Source organism: Patagioenas fasciata, chromosome 4 (genome assembly GCF_037038585.1).
Source record: "Patagioenas fasciata isolate bPatFas1 chromosome 4, bPatFas1.hap1, whole genome shotgun sequence".
NCBI lineage: Eukaryota > Metazoa > Chordata > Aves > Columbiformes > Columbidae > Patagioenas > Patagioenas fasciata.
In genome coordinates, this window is record NC_092523.1 from 24,634,358 (window position 1) to 24,653,838 (window position 19,481).

The 19,481-nt window shown below is 38.3% G+C and overlaps 1 protein-coding gene across 9 annotated transcripts in view; it reads left to right on the top strand.

Annotated features, from left to right (window-relative positions):
- Positions 1 to 19,481, top strand: part of TBC1D1 (TBC1 domain family member 1) — a 107,393-nt gene that overhangs the window by 85,261 nt on the left and 2,651 nt on the right. For all 9 annotated transcript variants that reach the window (XM_065836394.2, XM_065836391.2, XM_065836395.2 and 6 more), the window contains 6 exons: positions 3,662 to 3,823; positions 6,713 to 6,871; positions 10,128 to 10,372; positions 10,771 to 10,930; positions 14,836 to 15,005; positions 17,814 to 17,984. In XM_065836394.2, the coding sequence (XP_065692466.1) occupies positions 3,662 to 3,823; positions 6,713 to 6,871; positions 10,128 to 10,372; positions 10,771 to 10,930; positions 14,836 to 15,005; positions 17,814 to 17,984 (1,067 nt within the window). The remainder of the gene's footprint in view (positions 1 to 3,661; positions 3,824 to 6,712; positions 6,872 to 10,127; positions 10,373 to 10,770; positions 10,931 to 14,835; positions 15,006 to 17,813; positions 17,985 to 19,481) is intronic.

Here is a 19,481-nt window from a genome sequence, read left to right on the forward strand (position 1 = left end):
TTGTGCTGCAGCTTTGGCTGTGTATTGGGCCAAGTCTCAATGAAACATGTTAGCAACAGACAGGTAAATCAGTTTAGCAGCAACTCCCCCAGCTCTCGTTCATGTAGGTTACAGTTTACGCTTTTTTCTTTTAATCCCTTCATATTATTTCTTTACTCAGTGTTAATTTGCACTCTTTTAGTTGTACCGTGGCTGGGGTTCTTTAGTCGGGTATCTAGAAGCTCATTCATTCATCTGAATTCAGCACAATCACTATCATGAACTGCATTCTTTTGTACATTTGCATTGATTGGTCCTTGTCTAAGTACTGATCATTGCAATGTTCAGTGTAGTCAGTCTTGAAGTTCATAGTGAGCTGGTTGTGGATTTCAGTGGGTGCCTGCCTGTGTACACGCACTGTGCAAGTGCGAGCAAAGCTTTGTACGGAGTAGTAGTGACTTAGCTCAGAATGGTGAGGAGAAGTAGCTTTAGAAACTGGAATTTGCAGTTGTTCTTCACCAAAATTTTTCTGTGGCTGAATGCATAGCTGCAACAGATATATTGTGGTGGCAATTTTTACACATAAAATGCAGCTGATTAAGAATACACATTTTATTGTAGCAGTTGCATACAGAATTACAAGTGATTGCCCTTGAGAGCTGCTGCGTTGATGATATTAATGATGAGGACAGAAATGTTTATCTGACTGATTTTAGATCTTCGTGAAGGAAGTAGGCACCTGGATCCTCGATGGGTGAGGTACCTGGCAATAAAATGGCAATTCTTCTTTGCCTTTGTGTGAACTTGAGGAAGGATTGTCTTCCAGGAAGAACTGTGTAGAGATAGGGCCCAGCTATGTAAAAAGGTCACTATGCCAAATACAAAATCCTTCTTTACACTTGGGTGGAGACTCCTGCCTGGAAGGAGGAAACACTTCTCTCCAACATTGCATCTGGCCTCCCACAACACTGAGCCCGCCTGTGTGCTGTTTGCTCCTAGGAATGTGGGTCTCCTATTTCACCCTGATATCTGAAGAACACCTGATACCTGAATTTCCTAAGAACCCACAGGTGAAAGGCATGTTCCCAGCAAATGTACTTGCTAATCCAGTAAAATAAAATACAGCAATGGAGACCAAATAAACAATGCCTTTGGCTAAGGGGCCAAGACCATCTGGAGAAAGAGGGACCAAGGGCAATGATTTATACAGTCTCTTCAGCTTAGAGCAGTGCTGTTGTAAATGAGCTTCTGTCAAGTTGTTCTTTAACTTGGAATTTTTATGGGGCCTACTGTTTAGAAATATATTTTCTCTGGTTTATATATTTATACTCCTGATTTTTTTTTATTCTCTTCTATTCATGTTATCTGAATATACAGCCTGCAGACAAGTTTTTGGCAACTACAGGACATTAATGTCAATTAATATTTGAACAAGTTTAATCAGATGCTCCAATTTTATCTGCCCAAAATAAACACATGCAAAACTGTTACCAGGAGTTAGTTAGTGAATGAATGAGATGGGTGTCGGCCTGGCTGAAGACACAGGCTGTGCCATACGCACTGGCGAGTGAGGAGGTTGTCCGAGGTAGCTGCTGCGTGAAGAGCTCAGGTGGTAAGACCTTGAAAAAACAGGTGACCCTGCTGCAGTGAGCACAGTTTGTAATGTAATGCCACATGTTATGATGCTTTTGTATTTGGGAAGTTAAAATAAATATTTTATGTGCAGTGATAATTCTCAGAGCACTACCATTTGGCACTGATGTCTTAAAATTCAATGTACAGTATGTTGTATCTTTACTGATCTTGCTTAAGTATGATACTAGGAATTGAGTAGTGTCAGTATGTAAAATAAGCTTCTTGATAAAGGCATGTTCTCTCCTCAGTCCTTGCATGTCACTCCCACTGTCACATTTTTGCATGAGGCATAAGAAGACTGAATAAAGCAGAAAAGTCTGAAAAGACTGAAGGGTTGCCAAGTGCCAGAAAATATTTGTTTGCAAAAGGTGGAATATTGAAAGATTTCTCCAAGTTTGTTTGCATATAAGTTGAAACTTAAATGCCTTTTTAAAATTATCTTCATGCAATACCACCTGTGGTTTAAGTTTTTTTTTTTATATTCTTGTATTTGACTTGAAGAAAATGTGAAGAAGTTGACAGTTTAGATACACAGAATCACTTTCAGCGTGGACACACAGCTACGATAAAACCATCAGTGCTTGTAATTACATGGTTCTATGGTTAAACATGGAATATAATCTACAGCAAAAAATCAAAAGCAAGAAGAAACCAGGAATAAAAAAGCATAAGTACAGGTGCAGCCAAAGTCAGATTTTAAAATGAAATATACTACTTTGAAGTGAAAAGTCAAAAACCAAATTAGAAAATGTCAGAATGAAATACTATGAGGTCCAAATCTTGCAAACACTTAGGTAACATCATAACTCACATGAATAACTTCACTGAATGAAATCATTCACATGTGAAAGAACTACAGGATGAGGTGGTAAATGGGACACTCCCCAAATTTAAACAGCTCTTTTCTTTTTCAGTTTTTTAAATCTATAATCTTGTTTTAGCCAGTGGAAGTACAGGACAAGCTAACCCTTTGTGACTCTCAGAATTTGATAATCTAAAAAAACATAATTGCAGATACAGATCTCAGAACAAGAAGAGCTTAGGGTATTGGCTGTTTTAGTGTCGCTGTGGGCCATGAACATTTTGGGTGATTTTTAAGTGTTTAGTAAATTCACATAAACACGTTGAACATACAAACAATGGAGAGTTAAATTAACAAAAGGTAACATCATTTTAACATAGATTGTCTGAAGACTGTAATGTGTGATTTTGTGAGTTCGCACTGTGAAATCATCAAAAGTAGCAGTAGGCTTATGATGTATGGCAGAATATCCTCAACATGAGAGAATCCTTTTAGTGTTACAGTAATGCAGCATCACAACAATGAACTATTCTGAATGCATCATGGCAACTTCATTAAAAATCATGGTCACTTCATGATACACTGTTTCATTTAAGGGGAGACCTTATCGCTGTCTATAACTACCAGAAAGGAGGTTGTAGCATTGAGGGTGTTGGTCTCTTCTCCCAAGTAGCAAGTGATAGGACAAGAGGAAATGGCCTCAAGTTGTGCCAGGGGAGGTCAAGATTGGATATTAGGAAAAAATTCTTCACAAAAAGAGTTGTCAGGCATTGGAACAGGCTGCCCAGGGAAGTGGTGGAGTCACCATCTCTGGATGTGTTTAAAAGGCGTTTAGACGAGGTTCTTAGTTTAGTGCTGGAGTTTGGTTATGGTTGGACTCAATGATCCTGAGGGTGTCTTCCAACTGAAATAACATTGTTCCTAATAAACACTGTTCCTAATCATGTTATGTGTAATTTGTTCGATGGGTGTTATTTCATTAGTCATCATCTCTCATGTTTCTTCAGATTTAAGAGTTGACTAGCTCTGAGAAACTTAATTTAAGAGGCCAAACACAGTTAATATTGCAGATGATATCTTAAATCAAAACAAAACACCTACAATCACAAAAATTTAGACATGTAATGTTTCAGAGTTACGAGGTTTAATTTTAGGTGGATTGCATGATGAAGTTCTAAGTTAAGTTAATGAGTTTTATAAATGGTAAACAATATTGACTGGTGCAATCATGATATTGCTTCCTAGCTTCAGAAAACAATTTGCAGAACAGACGTCTGAAACTTGACTACGAAGAAATCACACCATGCTTGAAAGATGTAACTTTGATTTGGGAAAAGATGTTGAGTACACCTGGAAGGTCAAAGATTAAATTTGATGTGGAAAAAATACATTCTGCTGTTGCACAAGGTAAGCAGAGTTTGGTTTTTTTCATTTGTTGAAATGCATATAAGTTCTATGAGAACAGAAACAAGATGGCCTCTTAACCACTCCTTAAAACCAGATTCTCACTAGAGCCGTTCCTCAGGTTGCTGACTAAATGAGTAACAACATTCAGTATCCTCGTGGTTGTGCGTATGCGAGTGACATTCCCTTTCAGCTGAAGCTGTGATTGTGTTACTGGAGTTATAGTACTTGGTATTCATTTTTCAATAACATTTGTCATTACAGGAGAGTTGTACAGTAAATCAACGTATTACAGTTGTTGCAATCTGATTTTATAAAATAAAAATTATAATTAAAGAAGAAAGCCTGGGTAATGCCAAAGAAGTGACTGCGTAAAGAACTGAAGAAACTGCACTATTATTTGGAAATTCTCTGTTCCAGCCTGAGTAGTATGTGTATTTAGAAACAGTATACATGGATATCTCTGCAGAACTGCCTTTTTTTCTGAGTTTAACAACATATTGTACCTGCAGACATCACTTACAGTCTTCCTCACAGGCTCAGCAACCAGCCCCTCTCTCTGCTACATCAAAAATAATAAAACCTAAGGATGTTTTTTAAATCTTCTAAGAAATCAGGTTATTACTCAGTGTTACTTGCATCATGGTTGGACCTAAAGGCCTCATACACGGTGTTGTACATAGCTGATGGTGAAGATGGCTACTCCAGGGAGCTTTTCATAGTTCTGTACTTGGCTTTCCAGTGTGTAAAGGAAGGCTCAAGAATTCACCACTAACAGATATTTAATATTTTAAATATGCCTATATATAATTACTCAAACAAATTAAACCAAATTGTCCATTTAAGGTGACTAGGTAAGTCTAGATTTCTAACAATATCAAATGCCCCAGGCACAAATCTGCAGAGTAAGGAAAGTTCATTATCACAGATTTCCTTCTGTTCACGCAGGAAAAGGGCTCTGTCCCAACAGTATTTAGGCATGAGAAAAGCTTGGTTTCTGTTTATAGTCTAGAGATACTGACCTGTGTTAGAGTTCAAAATAAAACTTGAAAAACTTGGAGTGATGCAAAATAAGTAAATAAATAAATGAAACCATGCTTAGTGGATTGCTAATAAGAAGTACATCCAAGTAGCCAGTAGGTGGGGAAATAATCCATAGCTCTTGATGCCGTTGTTCTGCTCTGTTCTTTAGAGCCCAATTACGTCAAACCAGACTTAGAGTGAAGTGATGCCCAGTTTCATATATGTGCAGAAATGAAAAATGCATTTGAGTTTAGCAAGTTCTAGTTAAGACTGAAACCATTAAAATAACTTGAGTAAGCATGGGAAACAGGTAAGAAACACAGGTTTCAATTAGCATGGGGTTTTAATTAGGATGACAAATGTATAGTTTTCACCTCTAATGTACACTGTAGTAGATACTTAAATGTCATGCATCTTTCATTAAGCAAGTAGTAAACTAAATACTTTATATGTTTGATGTATACAGAGGTAAACGTAGTATCAGTCTATTTCCTTAAAGGGAATTTTAATTCATTTGTCATTTTGAAGCTGTATATGTGCACTATTAAGCCAGTTCTTATCTATGCAACATTATCAACCTCACTGAAGCTAATGGGAATTAGATGTGTATCTGAAGAGTAGAACCTGGCTCAGTGTCTGAAGCAGCACTTTCCCTCACTGTTTCATAATGGAGACTTTTCAATAATAGGATTTAAGTTCCCTAAAGTAATTTATAGAAACATTTTCTAAATGCACTTGTGATGTGGATTCACATATTACACATTTCTGCTAGCATTTCATTTTCAAGCAATTGTCTCTGGATTATGGATAGTGTAGTAAAAATAAATATTGCAGAGATAAATTTATATCCTTTTGTGCTTATATGAGAGAAGTCAGTGAAATTGTTCAAATATGTTGTATTGTTTTTCCATATAAGTGGTATGGTTGGGTCAGTTTTGATTTCTCCTGTTGCTGTTGTTCATATATTACATAGATACTAAAAGGAAAAAGTAGTCCAAAAATCTTCAAGTCATAAGTTACTTCGAACTGTAATATCTGGTTCCTGTACATCATGGATTAGTCAGAAAATTTTCCCAATAACAGTATATTCATTTCTTGTGTAGGTAATGTAACAGTGCCAGTCTTGTGGTGAATAAAGTATGTGTGTAGCAATTACCTTTCTGTTACTTTGAGAGCTTTGCATATAGGTACAAATGAAACTACCATTACCTATGTGAAATACTGAAGTAGCGCCATCCCTTCTTATAAAGAAAGAAATTCAAGCTTTGAAACATTTTTACATGTACCAGTCATTCAGTAAATCAACAGCAAAACTAGAAATATAGTACTGGCTTTTTGATTATCTGCCTTCTGTTATAGTCTCTACATCACATCTCATTTGTACTTGTGTTTACTTTTGGTATGTGTGCATCCTGCCTTCCTATCTTACTCCTAACAATGGTATCAGTGGTATATTAGTGAAAAAGGTTAATTAGTTCTGTTGAGGTGCTTTATTGTGTTCTTTACATGGAAAAATGGGAGATAAGCATATAACTTTTCAGAGACAAGTATTGCAATTTTTGCTGCCTCTTCCAGTACTTCTCAGACTGGATACAAGTGGCAACCTTAGACTTAGACAGCTCACCCTGCTTCTACTTTATATCTCTCCTATTAAGATGCTGATGTCTTTCACTGATTGAGGAAGTATAAGCACTGTAGTTTGATCTGCTTCTGTGGTCTACTGGAGATAGCAGATATGAATCTAGCAGATAGGGATCTGCTTGCATATCTAGCAGATACAGATCTTCATTTCCTCAGTCCTGTAGCTCAACTATAGCTGAACTCTCAGTACAAATACAAATTACTGTTATAATTACTTTCTTCTGTCAGGAGTACCACGTCACCACCGTGGGGAGATCTGGAAGTTTCTAGCAGAGCAATACCATCTTAAACATCAGTTTCTGAGTAAACAACAACCAAAGGACACACCTTATAAAGAACTCCTGAAACAACTAACTTCCCAGCAACATGCAATACTTATTGACCTAGGTAAGTAAAGTAGCAGTCTGAAATTAAATAAGGGGTTTATGATCTCTGGAATCCACTGGATGGCACAGTGCCAGAAGTGATACTTTGTTTTTGAGAGATATATTTATTTGCAACCAGAGACAATTTTTTAGCAAGTACCCATCAGTCAAGTCAGCGTACCTGGTGCTGATACCCTTCACAGTGAATGCTGTGGTTCTGTTGCAATTGTGTGCCTCAGAAAGGGGTGAGTATTTGGGGGCTGGGTTAGTGAAGTGAACACCTTCAGCAGCGGGCAGGGAGTGGGACAACTCCTGGACAGCAGGGAGCACAGCCAGGCTGAGTTTGGGTGGCTCACCCAGCAGATTGGGGCTTGCCGGCTCAGCAAGCAGTTCATGCTTTCTACCTGGTTCTGCACACAAATACTTTCTCATCTTAGCCGTGTGCTCTGCTTGCAGAAACAAATGACTGTGTGTGTTGGCAACTTGGTACGTGCATGGTGGTTTTCATGCAAAGCGTTGGTTTTGCGGGGGAGTGATTTGCTAGCCCAGTAGCTGAGGGAAGGATTGGGCCCTGTTGTTTCAGTAAAGTGAAACTAGGAAGCTGAAGACTTTGGGGGTTCACGTGGAGATAGAGTAGTTCAGCACAGTAACAGACAGCATAACTGGATAGGCAGCTAGAAGGGATTTGCATGTTCTGACGTGTTCCTTCAGGCTATCGGAAGTGTTTCTCTTAAGCAGATCTTTAAGAATCCTTCTGAAAGCGTGAACTTTTCCCTTGAGAGAAAAACCTGTGTTCTTGCAACATATGGTTATAATATTTTTTTTAAAAAATCCTGAATTAAGCTAAAGAAGTCTTGCTAACACAGTATGAGCCAATGCAATAATAGTATTGCTCACACTCAATTGAATTGGTGCAGCCTCAGCTGTGAATAGTGGTTCCTGAGGATGAGGACAGCAGACTGCATCTGGATGCAGAGGTAGGGTATTGCAGCTGCTTTCCTGCACCAGTTTCCTTGTCACAGTGCTATTTCATTACATGGACAAGAACAAAGCCACAATTCCCTGATGGCTTTTTGTGTGTATTTTGTTTTATGGCCCCACCTGCACAACCACTGCAGGATCTGGGGTTTTCAGATTCTGAACACCAAAGTCATGTTCAGTAGATGATTTCTTCTCTCAGTAAGGTAAGGTAAACTGATTTTCAGATGTTGTCAGTGTAGGAACACTGTATTCATCATTATTTTTTGAACACAGTAGAAAATTATGTTTTGTTTTACTACCTTTCAAAAATATAGTAGTAGGTACTTACTTTCTCATTCTGATGGTCTTGAGGTATCACAGTTTATTTAGAGTCTTTTTCCAGCAGGGCCAGGAGTTGTTTGCTCCTAAGTAAAAGCTAAAATTCTTAGTTAAGTCATCACCAGGGCCCCCAGAAACAAATAAGCTTGTGAGTTTAGCAGTTCTGCTCCTCCTCCATTTACTATTTTTTGGATCATCTTTGCATTTTTATTCTTGCTCAGTTTTTAACTTTTCTTCATGACCTATATGAAAGGAGCCTTGCTGCGAGCAAATACTGATTCTGTAAGGTTCAGCTCGGTGACAGCCTGGCTGGAGGAGACCTGTTCAGGAACTGAATGCTGGTGTCCCATGTCACAGGCTAGAGCAGCTACCATATGGCAGGACTCTGCCCCCAGCTTTGTCCTCTTGGAACAGGAGCTCTGATACTATCTGGCAGCACAGCAGCATTCCAGGAGCTAGAGGGTGGGGCGGTATTTAACAAGTGGGCAACCGAAAAACAAGCTCCACTTAATACTAGAACAAAAGAGGTATTCACATTTCTTCTTTGTTGAGGTATTTCACAGGGGAAATCTGATAGGGGGAGGGTTTTTTCCTTAAAAATGAAAATATTCCCTTTTGGAAAAGTTTTGTGAGAAAATCTGTAAACATGAAGCCTTTGATGTCTCTCTTCACAGAAGCACAGGGTGGTTGAGGTTGGAAGGGAGCTCTTGAGATCATCTAGTCCAACCCCCATGCTCAAGCAAGGGTCATCTAAAGCAGGTTGCCCAGGACCATGTTCTCTCAGGTTTTGAGTATGTCCACAGATAGAGACTCTGTAACCTCTCTGGGCAGCCTGTGCCTGGCCACCCTTACAATAAAGATTTTTTTTCTTATGTTAGGTGGAATTCCCCGTATTTGAATTTGTGTCCATAGCATATATCATATTATATATATATAGCTACACAATTCTTGATATTGTATGGGCTGCAGAAAAAAAAAAAAAAAGACATATTGAGTTTTTACTCGCTGAGTAAATATTGTTAGTGAAACTGATTGTGTAAGTTACCTAGCTGGATTGTGGGTCCTAGCTCTGTATGAAAATTCACACACAGATAAGCCAGTCTGGAGTAGAAGCCATCATCTTGCTCTAGAACTGAAGGACTGGAAATAGCTCAGCTGTGTTCCTACAGCTCTACTCTTAGCATAGTTTCTCTTAGGCTGGGATTTAAAGAGATGTGGGGAATAGATCCAAAGCAACAGGAAGTTTTGCTCCAACAACTGACTCCCGTTCTCCAAGCACTTGTCACTCGTGCTGGTGTTCATGGGACACCTCTTGGAGCTGACACAGCTGACTGACAGGGCTCAAGGACTAACTCCATGTAAAAGGGGATTTTTCTCCCAGATTAGTGAACTGGATCAGCTCATGGAAGAGTCTGAGCTTCATGCTGCATGGAAGGAGGAACGACCCATGAGACTGGGAGGGACCAAGGCAAGGAGAGAGGTGACAAGAAACACATTTACTGCGAAAAAGAAAAGAGAAAGGGAAGGGGCTCAAAGCGAGAGCTCAGATGTTCTAAGTCTGTGACTGGATCCTAATAGTTGTCTAAACCCCAACACTTTTTAATAGAAAAAAAGAGGACTGGGTGAGTCATTGAGACACTGAATAGAGTCTGTCACTATTTTGGGCATCCACGCCCTGTAAGCCCTTTAACAGGCTGATCAAGGGCCAGTCTTAAGAACCAGTTACTCAGCTGTTCCAAATAACAGACTGTCCCCATCCCAGAGCCTGTCTTCTTTGACAATTTCTAAATTAATTTTGCAGCTACTGTAACAAAACTAATTGGAGAAGTCAATAGTTCTGTGTTGTTAACTTCCTGAAGATTGACAAAGAATCTACCTTTCAGAACAATCTACCTTTTGAAAGACTGTTTAATTTGATAATGTGGCAAGTATTTTTTTTTGTTTATCTTGTAAGTCATTAACTTCAGCTGTTTTCACAGGGCGCACGTTTCCAACACATCCGTACTTCTCAGCACAGCTTGGAGCTGGGCAGCTGTCACTCTACAATATTTTGAAGGCCTATTCCCTTCTGGACCAGGAAGTAGGATATTGCCAGGGCCTCAGTTTTGTAGCAGGAGTTTTACTGCTTCATATGAGCGAGGAAGATGCTTTTAAAATGCTGAAGTTTCTCATGTTTGACATTGGCCTGAGGAAACAGTATCGTCCTGATATGACAATTTTACAGGTATTATTTCAATTTTTCTAATTAAGGGGTGCTAATGATAAATCATAATAGTGCAATATCAGTAGCATTGTCAAAATCTGGACTTGAAATTAAATGCAGTAGTTTCAAATAAAAAGGCAACTGGGGAAACTGTGAAAACCATGAATAGGAAGAACTCTGTTATATATGTTTTCTGAGGTTCAAACAACCGTGTAAATGAGTCTGTCTTAGGCTCACAGTTGACCCATCCTTAGACTTTTCAGTGGCTTCGGACTATTTCTTTTCTTCACACAATTCTGTCCAGACAGCAATTGACGAATGTATTTCACTGTTTCTAGTAAGAGTGTGAAATATGGAGTTTGCTACTATGAGTGTTAAAACATGTTTATCTGTAGTCTCTTTGTTCTTATTTCATGCAGATCCAGATGTATCAGCTGTCTCGACTGCTTCATGACTACCATCGAGACCTCTATAACCACCTAGAGGAGCATGAGATTGGCCCCAGCCTTTATGCTGCTCCTTGGTTTCTCACCATGTTTGCATCCCAGTTTCCCCTTGGATTTGTAGCCAGAGTATTTGGTAATTCTTCATAAAACTTCTTTCTGTTTTTTTTGAAGTCTTATATTTGAGTCCTTTCATTAGCAACAGCATTATTATACAACCTGTTTCAGACATCCAGAGAAACATTATACTTGCTATTGATGAACAGAAGAACAACAGAGGTTATCTTATGGAGCATTTAGTATTTAGAGTAAAATGCAAAGAGAGGAGGAAAGCTTATGACACTCCCAAACTCTCCTGTGTTTTCATCCTCATTATTACCTTTTCCCACCCTGTAACCACTCGTAGCAAAGATGTGAAACTTGAAGCTGTGAAGGCATGGTGTTAAGATAATGGCACTTCAACAATTAGTTAGTTTCAAGCTGAAGAGATGTAACAAAGGCATCATGTGGGAACTATATCCATTTACTCTATTATCAGTCTCCAACAGTGTCAGTGGAAAATTATTTTGAGGGTTGTTTTCAAAACACACAGAGAGAAGGCCCTTGCAGTTTAATTACAGATTTCCTCTGCAAAAACATAAGACTTTTAAACTAGTGTTTTTTATCCTTAAAATTTGTAGCCTGATTCAAAGTCTCACTTTCTGAAGATGTTTGGAAGCATAGGGGGTTTAGACTCTAAAGTCACTTCTGTTACCTATTTTTGGAATCTACAGAAGTTCTCTTTTTTAAAAAAATTAAACTCCCATTAAGAATTTACCTTGATACTGTCTTATGGATATGTATTACATAGATTAATTGTTTGGTATTTGAGAAGATGCTTTATTTCCTTTTCAGTTGTTTGATTTTCAGTTTCATTATGTTTTACTGGTTCTTCCAGGATGAGCAGGGTGGGTTGGAGCTTTCTCCCTGATTCCTCTCGTCTAATGAGAAGCTATTTTCTTTCTCCTTAGTCAATTGCACTTAAGAGATTTAATGAAGTGATTACTTATTAGATTATTAAAATTGACACTTTCCTGACTTAAAAAAGTCTCATTTACCACAATAACAAATAATGAATATAGATTCTGAGAAGAGTCAACAAGAATCAAATCCTGCTTCTGTTTAAGGACGTGCCAAAAGTAGTGCTAAAAAGAAATGGCGGTGAAAAGGTTGGTGTGATTAGCATTTTAACTCCAGGAAAAGCGGCTTTTTTTTTTTCTTGGAACAGTTCAAAGTTTGGCTAAGGTACATTGACATGTATCTAACTGACAGTAATAATCTGTAGGAATTAAATTAAGCGCTGTATGTGAGTGTCATATACCGAGTTTATAATCAGTTAATCTTTCAGTTTTTCTTAATCATTCATAGTATTCTACATGATAAGAAAAATATTTGAATTGGACAAGTGACAGCAGTGAGAGTAAAAAAGTGTCTTGTGTATTCAGTATATTTGGATTTCTGCTTTAATACACCGATTAGTATTTTGTCTCTCATTGGAGGACTGTAGGGCTTTGAAAAGCAAGGATTGATATTAGAGTAGAAGGCATAGATACATGATCTTCACAGGAATGAAGTTCTGACCCATGTGCCCACACGCTTTTGCAGAACATAGGTACATTTTCCTTCACTCACTTATTATAGAACCCTTGGGATGAAAGAAGGTTGCCTTTTAATGTTGAAGTAACTCACCTGTAGGTTACTAAGACTGTAAAATTGCACTGCCATTTCTAATGTGGTGTCTCTGAACCCTTGATATTTGAATCCCCACCGCTATTTAACAATATAATTGTTACAGACCTCTTCCTTTAGATTTCCATAGTGTACCTTTTGCAGGTGTCTTACAAGCAATATGTAAAAGAAGTGAGCTAGGAAGAGGTTAACCCAAAGACTGCTTTATGAGTCAAATAGCAAAACTCCTTTTTACTTTTTAATTATCTGTCCAAACTTTCAACATGTCTCCTGAGTAGGATGTAATGAAAGTTCAGTGTTGACAAAGATCTGTTCTTTAATACCCCTATTTACTTATTAATGGGGGGAACTTGATAGAATAATGTTTAGTTTGTTTCAAGATTGTAGATAAAAATTGATTTTTTCAATCTTTTATTTTAAAATCCTGTAGACTGCCAGTCACACTGACATTAATTTGGTACCTTCACTGTACTGTCGTTGGCTGGCAGCCCACTTAACGGGAAGCGTGAGGAGTGGGTAACAAACAGGTCTCTGTTAAGTACTTGCTCCTTTAAATGAGAGAGGGATTTCAGCCTTATATTACCAGCTCAGCTCATATAGACATTCATTAACAACTTACAGGTCACCTTGAGTTCATCTGCATGTCTTTATGGGACAGGTTCTGAATCATAAATATGCATCGTTTTAATCTCTTTTTTTTTCACTTTGTGTTTTCTAGCTATTCTTTAGCATTCCCTGTCCTAATACAGAGCTTCCCCTATAAAGCATTTTTCCATAGTTTTCAGTTTCAGTAGAGGATTGAGGCAGATGCCTTCTCTTTTGCCACTTTTCAATCGTTCCTGGCTTTGAACTTCACATTGAATCAGAGTTGAAAAATGTTACACCACTTTTAGGACAAATGGCAGCAAAGTGCAAGATTTGTGGTTGGTTATTACTTGTGTTTTTCTTTCTCATAGAGAAAGAGAGAGAGGTGAAATGAGTTATGATTTCAACATCACAGGCGAAAGAACTCAAGCGGGAATTTCATTCTGATACAAATTACTAAGAAAGGCCATTAGCCAGTGTTTTCATATATTCTTTACTACATCAGAGATACCTGTGGTTTTGCTAGTAGTTGTTTCCTTATTGTGTGGTGGGTTTTTTTCCTCTCTCTCTTTATTATTTTTTTTCTTTCTTTTTTTTTTTTTTTGATCAAGACATACTGTTTATTCGGTGTCATTGTGCCACTTTGTAAGTGACTGTGACTTCATTCACAGCTTCAAGTACAAGGAAGGAAAAGAGCAAGAAATAATCTGTTTAAAAGTAAAAAGATATTTAGGAAATATGGAATAAAACCACAGTGTCTTCTCCTTTTCCACCTCTGCCAGTATCATTTCACATGTTAGATGTTTTTGCCTGTAGTGAGTCTGTCAATAAAACCAGGAGCACATTCTGAGTTACGGTAGCAGGAAAGTCAGATGCAGGGCAATGCTGTTTATGCTGTGGACAGATGGGTTTGTGAAGATGGGTTTCATGTCTGATGCTTTCATTGCGGTCTTCTGTTTCTTTCTTTTTTAAAGACATAGACAGCTTGTAAAGGAAAAGAAAATAAAAGAAAGGAGGCTGCACTGAAAGGTCACTGTACACTGTGGTTTCACTGTGCTTGAATGTACATCAGGCACTGTCACTGCAGAGCCACCTGCAATATTAACTCTTAAGCTGTATTACTAAGATTTCAGGGTACTTATTAGTGTAGCTATTAGAATATGAACGTAAGTAGTTCATAAACATACTATAAGTAAGCACATGAAACTTGGAGCTGCTGGAAAGTGTGCATTTAGCCTCATGTTCAGTGTTGTATTACAGAGAATTTTGTAGCTTTCTGCACCAGATGAGAAAAGAACAGAACTTCAGATGTTTGGTTCTGTCTTCACGTGTAGTTTTCTATTCAAATTCAGATTCCCATGAACATCTCAAAAGAAAAAAACACACAAAACTATTATATACACAAAAAGTGGCAACACTGAGAAACTTGACTACCTGACTTTTTGTGCACTTAGCTTTAATTCAAATTGGATTTTTTTGATGAAAATTCACTAAATAAATTAATAATTTATTGTATTAGTTGAACGTGCTATTTACAGTAATAATTTTGATCCCATAAGATTTCCAAAGCCATAACCACAGTGATAAAAGCACACGTCTGGCAGTGTATATCTAGCCTTCACATCACCCTTATGAGAAATTGTTGTCCTTGGACGTATTACTGGTTTAATATTCTTGTCAAAAAATGTGCCTGCTTGAATGTACCATGTTTTTTCTTCGTTTTCACAGACATGCTCTTTCTTCAAGGATCAGAGGCCATATTTAAAGTGGCTTTAAGCCTTTTGGGAAGCCACAAGCCCTTGATTCTGCAGCATGAGAACCTGGAAACTATTGTTGATTTTATTAAAAGCACTCTCCCCAACTTAGGCTTGGTACAGATGGAAAAAACCATTAGTCAGGTATGAAATAATCTGAATATATAAGTAGTATGAAAATAAATGCTCTTTCCCGACAGAATTTGCCACAACTGTGTATCCCATTACAAGCTGAGAATTCTGTTATTGTAGTTCTGAGGATGTTGAAAACTTTCGGAAGCATGTGACTTGTATAGTACCTTTGTATTCATACGTCTACATGTTGGTTATGGTCACTTTATGAAGTCTTTCATGAAAATGAACTTACTGTTATTTTTTTAAGTGTGTGTAAAGCCTGTTATTGGCAGTAATAGTATAGCCCATGTGCAGTGTATTCCACAAAAACAACAACGAGAGGGGCTAAAAGCTGTCTGGGTCTTTCTGTCTCCAAACAATCTTGTTCTTCAAGTCTCATTTCAGAAGCAAAAATTGACCCACAAGAGCCTCACAAATGCTGACCTTACTTACTGAAGTCAGAAGCCTGCCTAGGTTGACTTTGCCTGTACTGGTTCAGTACAACACGGCCCTTGTGTTTCGGCCAGGAGTTCAGGGGCCAGTGCAGACCCTCGCAGTGAGCAGTGACACCAAACACTGGCCATCCTTGATAGACTTTTTAAAATGGCAGACACGGAAAAGGATGCAATATTGCTAATCTAGCAGAAGGCTCCAGATGATAGCTATAGGATTTGAAAAAAATCACAAATGATTGCTGTTAAGGCTTGCCTGTTTAGAAACCCTGACTGTTACGCTTGACATCTAATTTGCAGCAGGTTTTTCTGAAGGCCTTTTGTGGTCCAAACCATGGGGGGAGTGCTGCAGAGAACTGCAAATGCCTAGCAGGCACCCAGGGCCGAAGGAGATCTGCGAGGCTTGTGGGTTGATGAAGCCAGCCGGCAGCAGCATAGGGCACTGCAGGATGCTTGTGAGGGGTCCCTTCTGCCCAGAAGAGAACATGTGCTCAGATTAGGATCAGGAGCATTGCTTCTGGTGCTTTCTGTCGAAGGAGGGAGGGGAGAACTAGAAAGACTGTATGAAGAGAAGGAAAGCAAGCGGCTTCTAGGGGGCAGAAGGGATGAATGTCATCTGCCAGGCTGAAAGCCTGGGGTGCACAGCTCTGCAGAGACTTGCAGTGCTCAGGTGACCTGCAGAAAGGCATTGGCTTTGAGCAGAAGCAGGGACAGATACTCTGTTGAGGCAGCTTGAACTGCTCTAGATTTAAAGTGGGCAGGTAGTGTGAGCTGAAGGGAGAGCAGTTTCCCTGCTTTGATCAGGGCTTCCTTTGAAAAGAGCAGCTGTTTGACCAGCCCTTGAGTCCATACGAAGCTCTTGGGCTAATCCACATCCTCCTCATGCCTTCTGCGCCATGGTCTTTGGTTTACATGCCTTAACATGCCTTCAGTTAGCTGGCTTTCAAGTCAAGCTTTTGATTTGCTTCATGTTTCCCCACTTTCAGATTTGATACTCTGGGTATGACAGCAGGGTTTTCCCTCCCTTTTCAAGAGCACAAAGGCTAGAAATAGCAGAGGTCATGAGACGAGTCAGCATTATTCTCTGCTGGGTGGCATCGTTTGTTTTATTGAAATTTCAACAGTGTGTGTTCTCCAGTGATGCTCAGATCTACAGAAAGTGAAAGTTCCATATGTGTAGCCAAACTGAAATGAAAATTGTATTTGAGCCTTCTGTACTTAGATGCTTAGTGTGTGTGTTTCTGCTGCCATACAACTATTTGAGAGACTTTTTTATACTATATGTAACAGGTGTCAGACATTTAATAAACTGATGTTTTCATTAACTTTGTCCAACAGCTAATATTTTGTAGATAAAATAGATAAAATATTAAATAATTCTTGTTATTTCAACAGGTATTTAAGATAAGATTTGATTTTTGACTAATTTCCAAAAGGAATAAAGTACAAGATGTTTAAAAATAATGAATAACCCTCAAACTTCTATTCTTGGGCTATTTTCCAGATACATTTTAAAATCAGGTTTTTTTTCTACTGTGTTCTATGATTGGCACACTTGTCCTTTTCATTTGCCATCCTCTTCACTGCTTTCAGAGGAGAAAACTAACTCAAGGATATTAGAGTCATATTTCCTGAGTAATTTGAAAGCAGATATTTGCCAAAGCCCAGAAAAAGGAAAATACAATAGCAGTTTTTTTCCTTTGGGTCACTTTCTGCACCTGAATTTATTTATGCACTTTTCAAGTAAATGGTTTTGTTAATATTCATGTGTAAGACTGAGCACTCATTTTGGTGATTCATAGTTAACAATAACAGAAATCTGCTTTGACATTACATAATGTTTCTATTAACTGTATTAGTGTAAGGATAGATTATTTCATTTTCTTTCAATCTCTAAGAGTACCGTAGAATCATAAATAAACCTAGCAAGGTTTACTGGTTTTCATTTAAAGTTTTCATTCAGCTTAGCCTTACACTTGTACCTGTGGCACATGTGCTTGGACCACACTTTTCTAAGAAAAATGATATCAAAATCCAACTATGACTAGGAGAGTTTCTGCCAAACTGAGATGCATTAATTTTGAAATCCCAAAAGGGGATTACCCTACAAAGTCTACGCTTCTTGAAAACTTTACTGTAAGTGCTTTTACTGAAGTAATCAGCAAATCAGTAGCAAAGGTTTTCAGTAGATCTAATGCCAACATATTGCACTCTACTGCCTCAGTCTTGACATTCCCAGAGTAGGAAATGTGAATGCCAAAAATTAAGTCCTTTTTTTTCGTATGCAGTGATTAAATATCCTCATCTAGATCCATAGATTTTACACCATAGAATGAACTGTATTTTTTATCTGCACAGCACTTAATAATATTTTTATATATAACAGGTGTTTGAAATCGATATTGCCAAGCAGTTGCAAGCTTATGAAGTTGAATACCATGTGCTTCAGGATGAGCTTATAGATTCATCTTTAAATGACAATCAGAGACTGGATAAATTAGAAAAGGCAAACAGTAGCTTGCGCAAACAAAACTTTGATCTTCTGGAAGAACTGCAGGTACAATTTATAATTCATATTTAATTAACATTCTAATTTATCTACCTTTTCAGAAGAGACCAAGGCAGAGGAGAGATTGGTGTTTGGTCAAGTGACTTTAAAGCGTAGCCATTTGCAATTCTATTTACATTAGCCTTTAAAGTTTAAACGCAGAAGAAATTCTGAGAGGGGATAGATAGAGCATATTCTTGCAATTAGTGAAAAGTTGATTCATCACACTGTCTCTTCTCTTGTAATTAAACTCATAGCTGTAGAAGAAGACTAAAATACTCAATGTGCTTTCTCAACTTCATTTCTACATTTTCAGTCACTGCTTTATTATAGCAAGGATACTAGGCTATCAGAAATGGGAGAGCCAATACCAGCATTACAATTTAGAGATACATCGGATATGGATTACATTGTCTGTAAAGACATACTCTTTAGTAGAAGATTTTTTTAAACTGTTATCCAGATTGTTTAGACAATATGTGAAATAATCATTTATAATACATGCTTGGTACCTGCTTGGTTTGCAGCATTTTCAAAGGCAGCACACCTGATCTCTGTAGGGGTTATTCTTTGCTTAAGTCTTCAAGAAGTCAGATTTCTGGCTGCTGCATAACAGGACATTTGTTGTAAAACTTTTGACTGTACATTTAGTTTGATGGAGAAAGAGATTTCAAGGATAGGAAGCAGATATTTCAAGCCTCTCAATTATTGTTACAGACATAGACTGTGTAAGATAATAGGCAAGGGAAGGAGTTCAGGTTTCTCATTCATTGATCCTGTATCATGACTAAAGCTAACTAACTGTGCAGGCTTAAGCTGTGCTTAAGCTGTAAGTTCTGACGCTGTGAGATCTGAAGCTGTTTCACGTTCTAAGATGAGCCTTAGCCAAGTCAGAAGAAGAGATGCTTCTCTGCAAGGTATTTTCATAGAGCTTCAGGCACATGGGCAGTGACATTGTTGAATGAAGTGGGCTTTCTGGGATGAGATTTAAGATGTGATGTTCTATAGATACCTGCATCAGGGGGTCTTCCACCCCTTCCTGCCCCTGAAGGCTTTGCAGCCCTAAATAGGTTTTTACAAAGCTCATCTCCACCTGAGTGCTGGCAAGTCAGCACCTAACATGTGGTGGGGAACTTATTAATAGCTGTCTGTGGTGTTGGAGGAATCCCTTTGTTTTGGAGGTGGGCTTCATCAGCTGCTGTTTCCTATGGTCAATGGTGACCTATTGCTGATGAGAGGAAAATGCATCACCAAACAATGTGGGTCATGGTTTGTCAATATTTTGCCCCCAGAGGCTGAACTTTATAACCCACCATAACTGCATGAAGGGCAGCAAGCTCATTAGAAAGGCAAATAATTCCCTGAAAGCCAAGACCATCCAGTGCTCTTGTCTCCAAATGTTACCCAGTGCTGAAACTCCCAAAGAGATCTCTTCTTCTGTACCACAGCTACAGATCTCATATGATGAGTTTGAATGATCTAATGCTTGTTTCATCATGAAGTAGA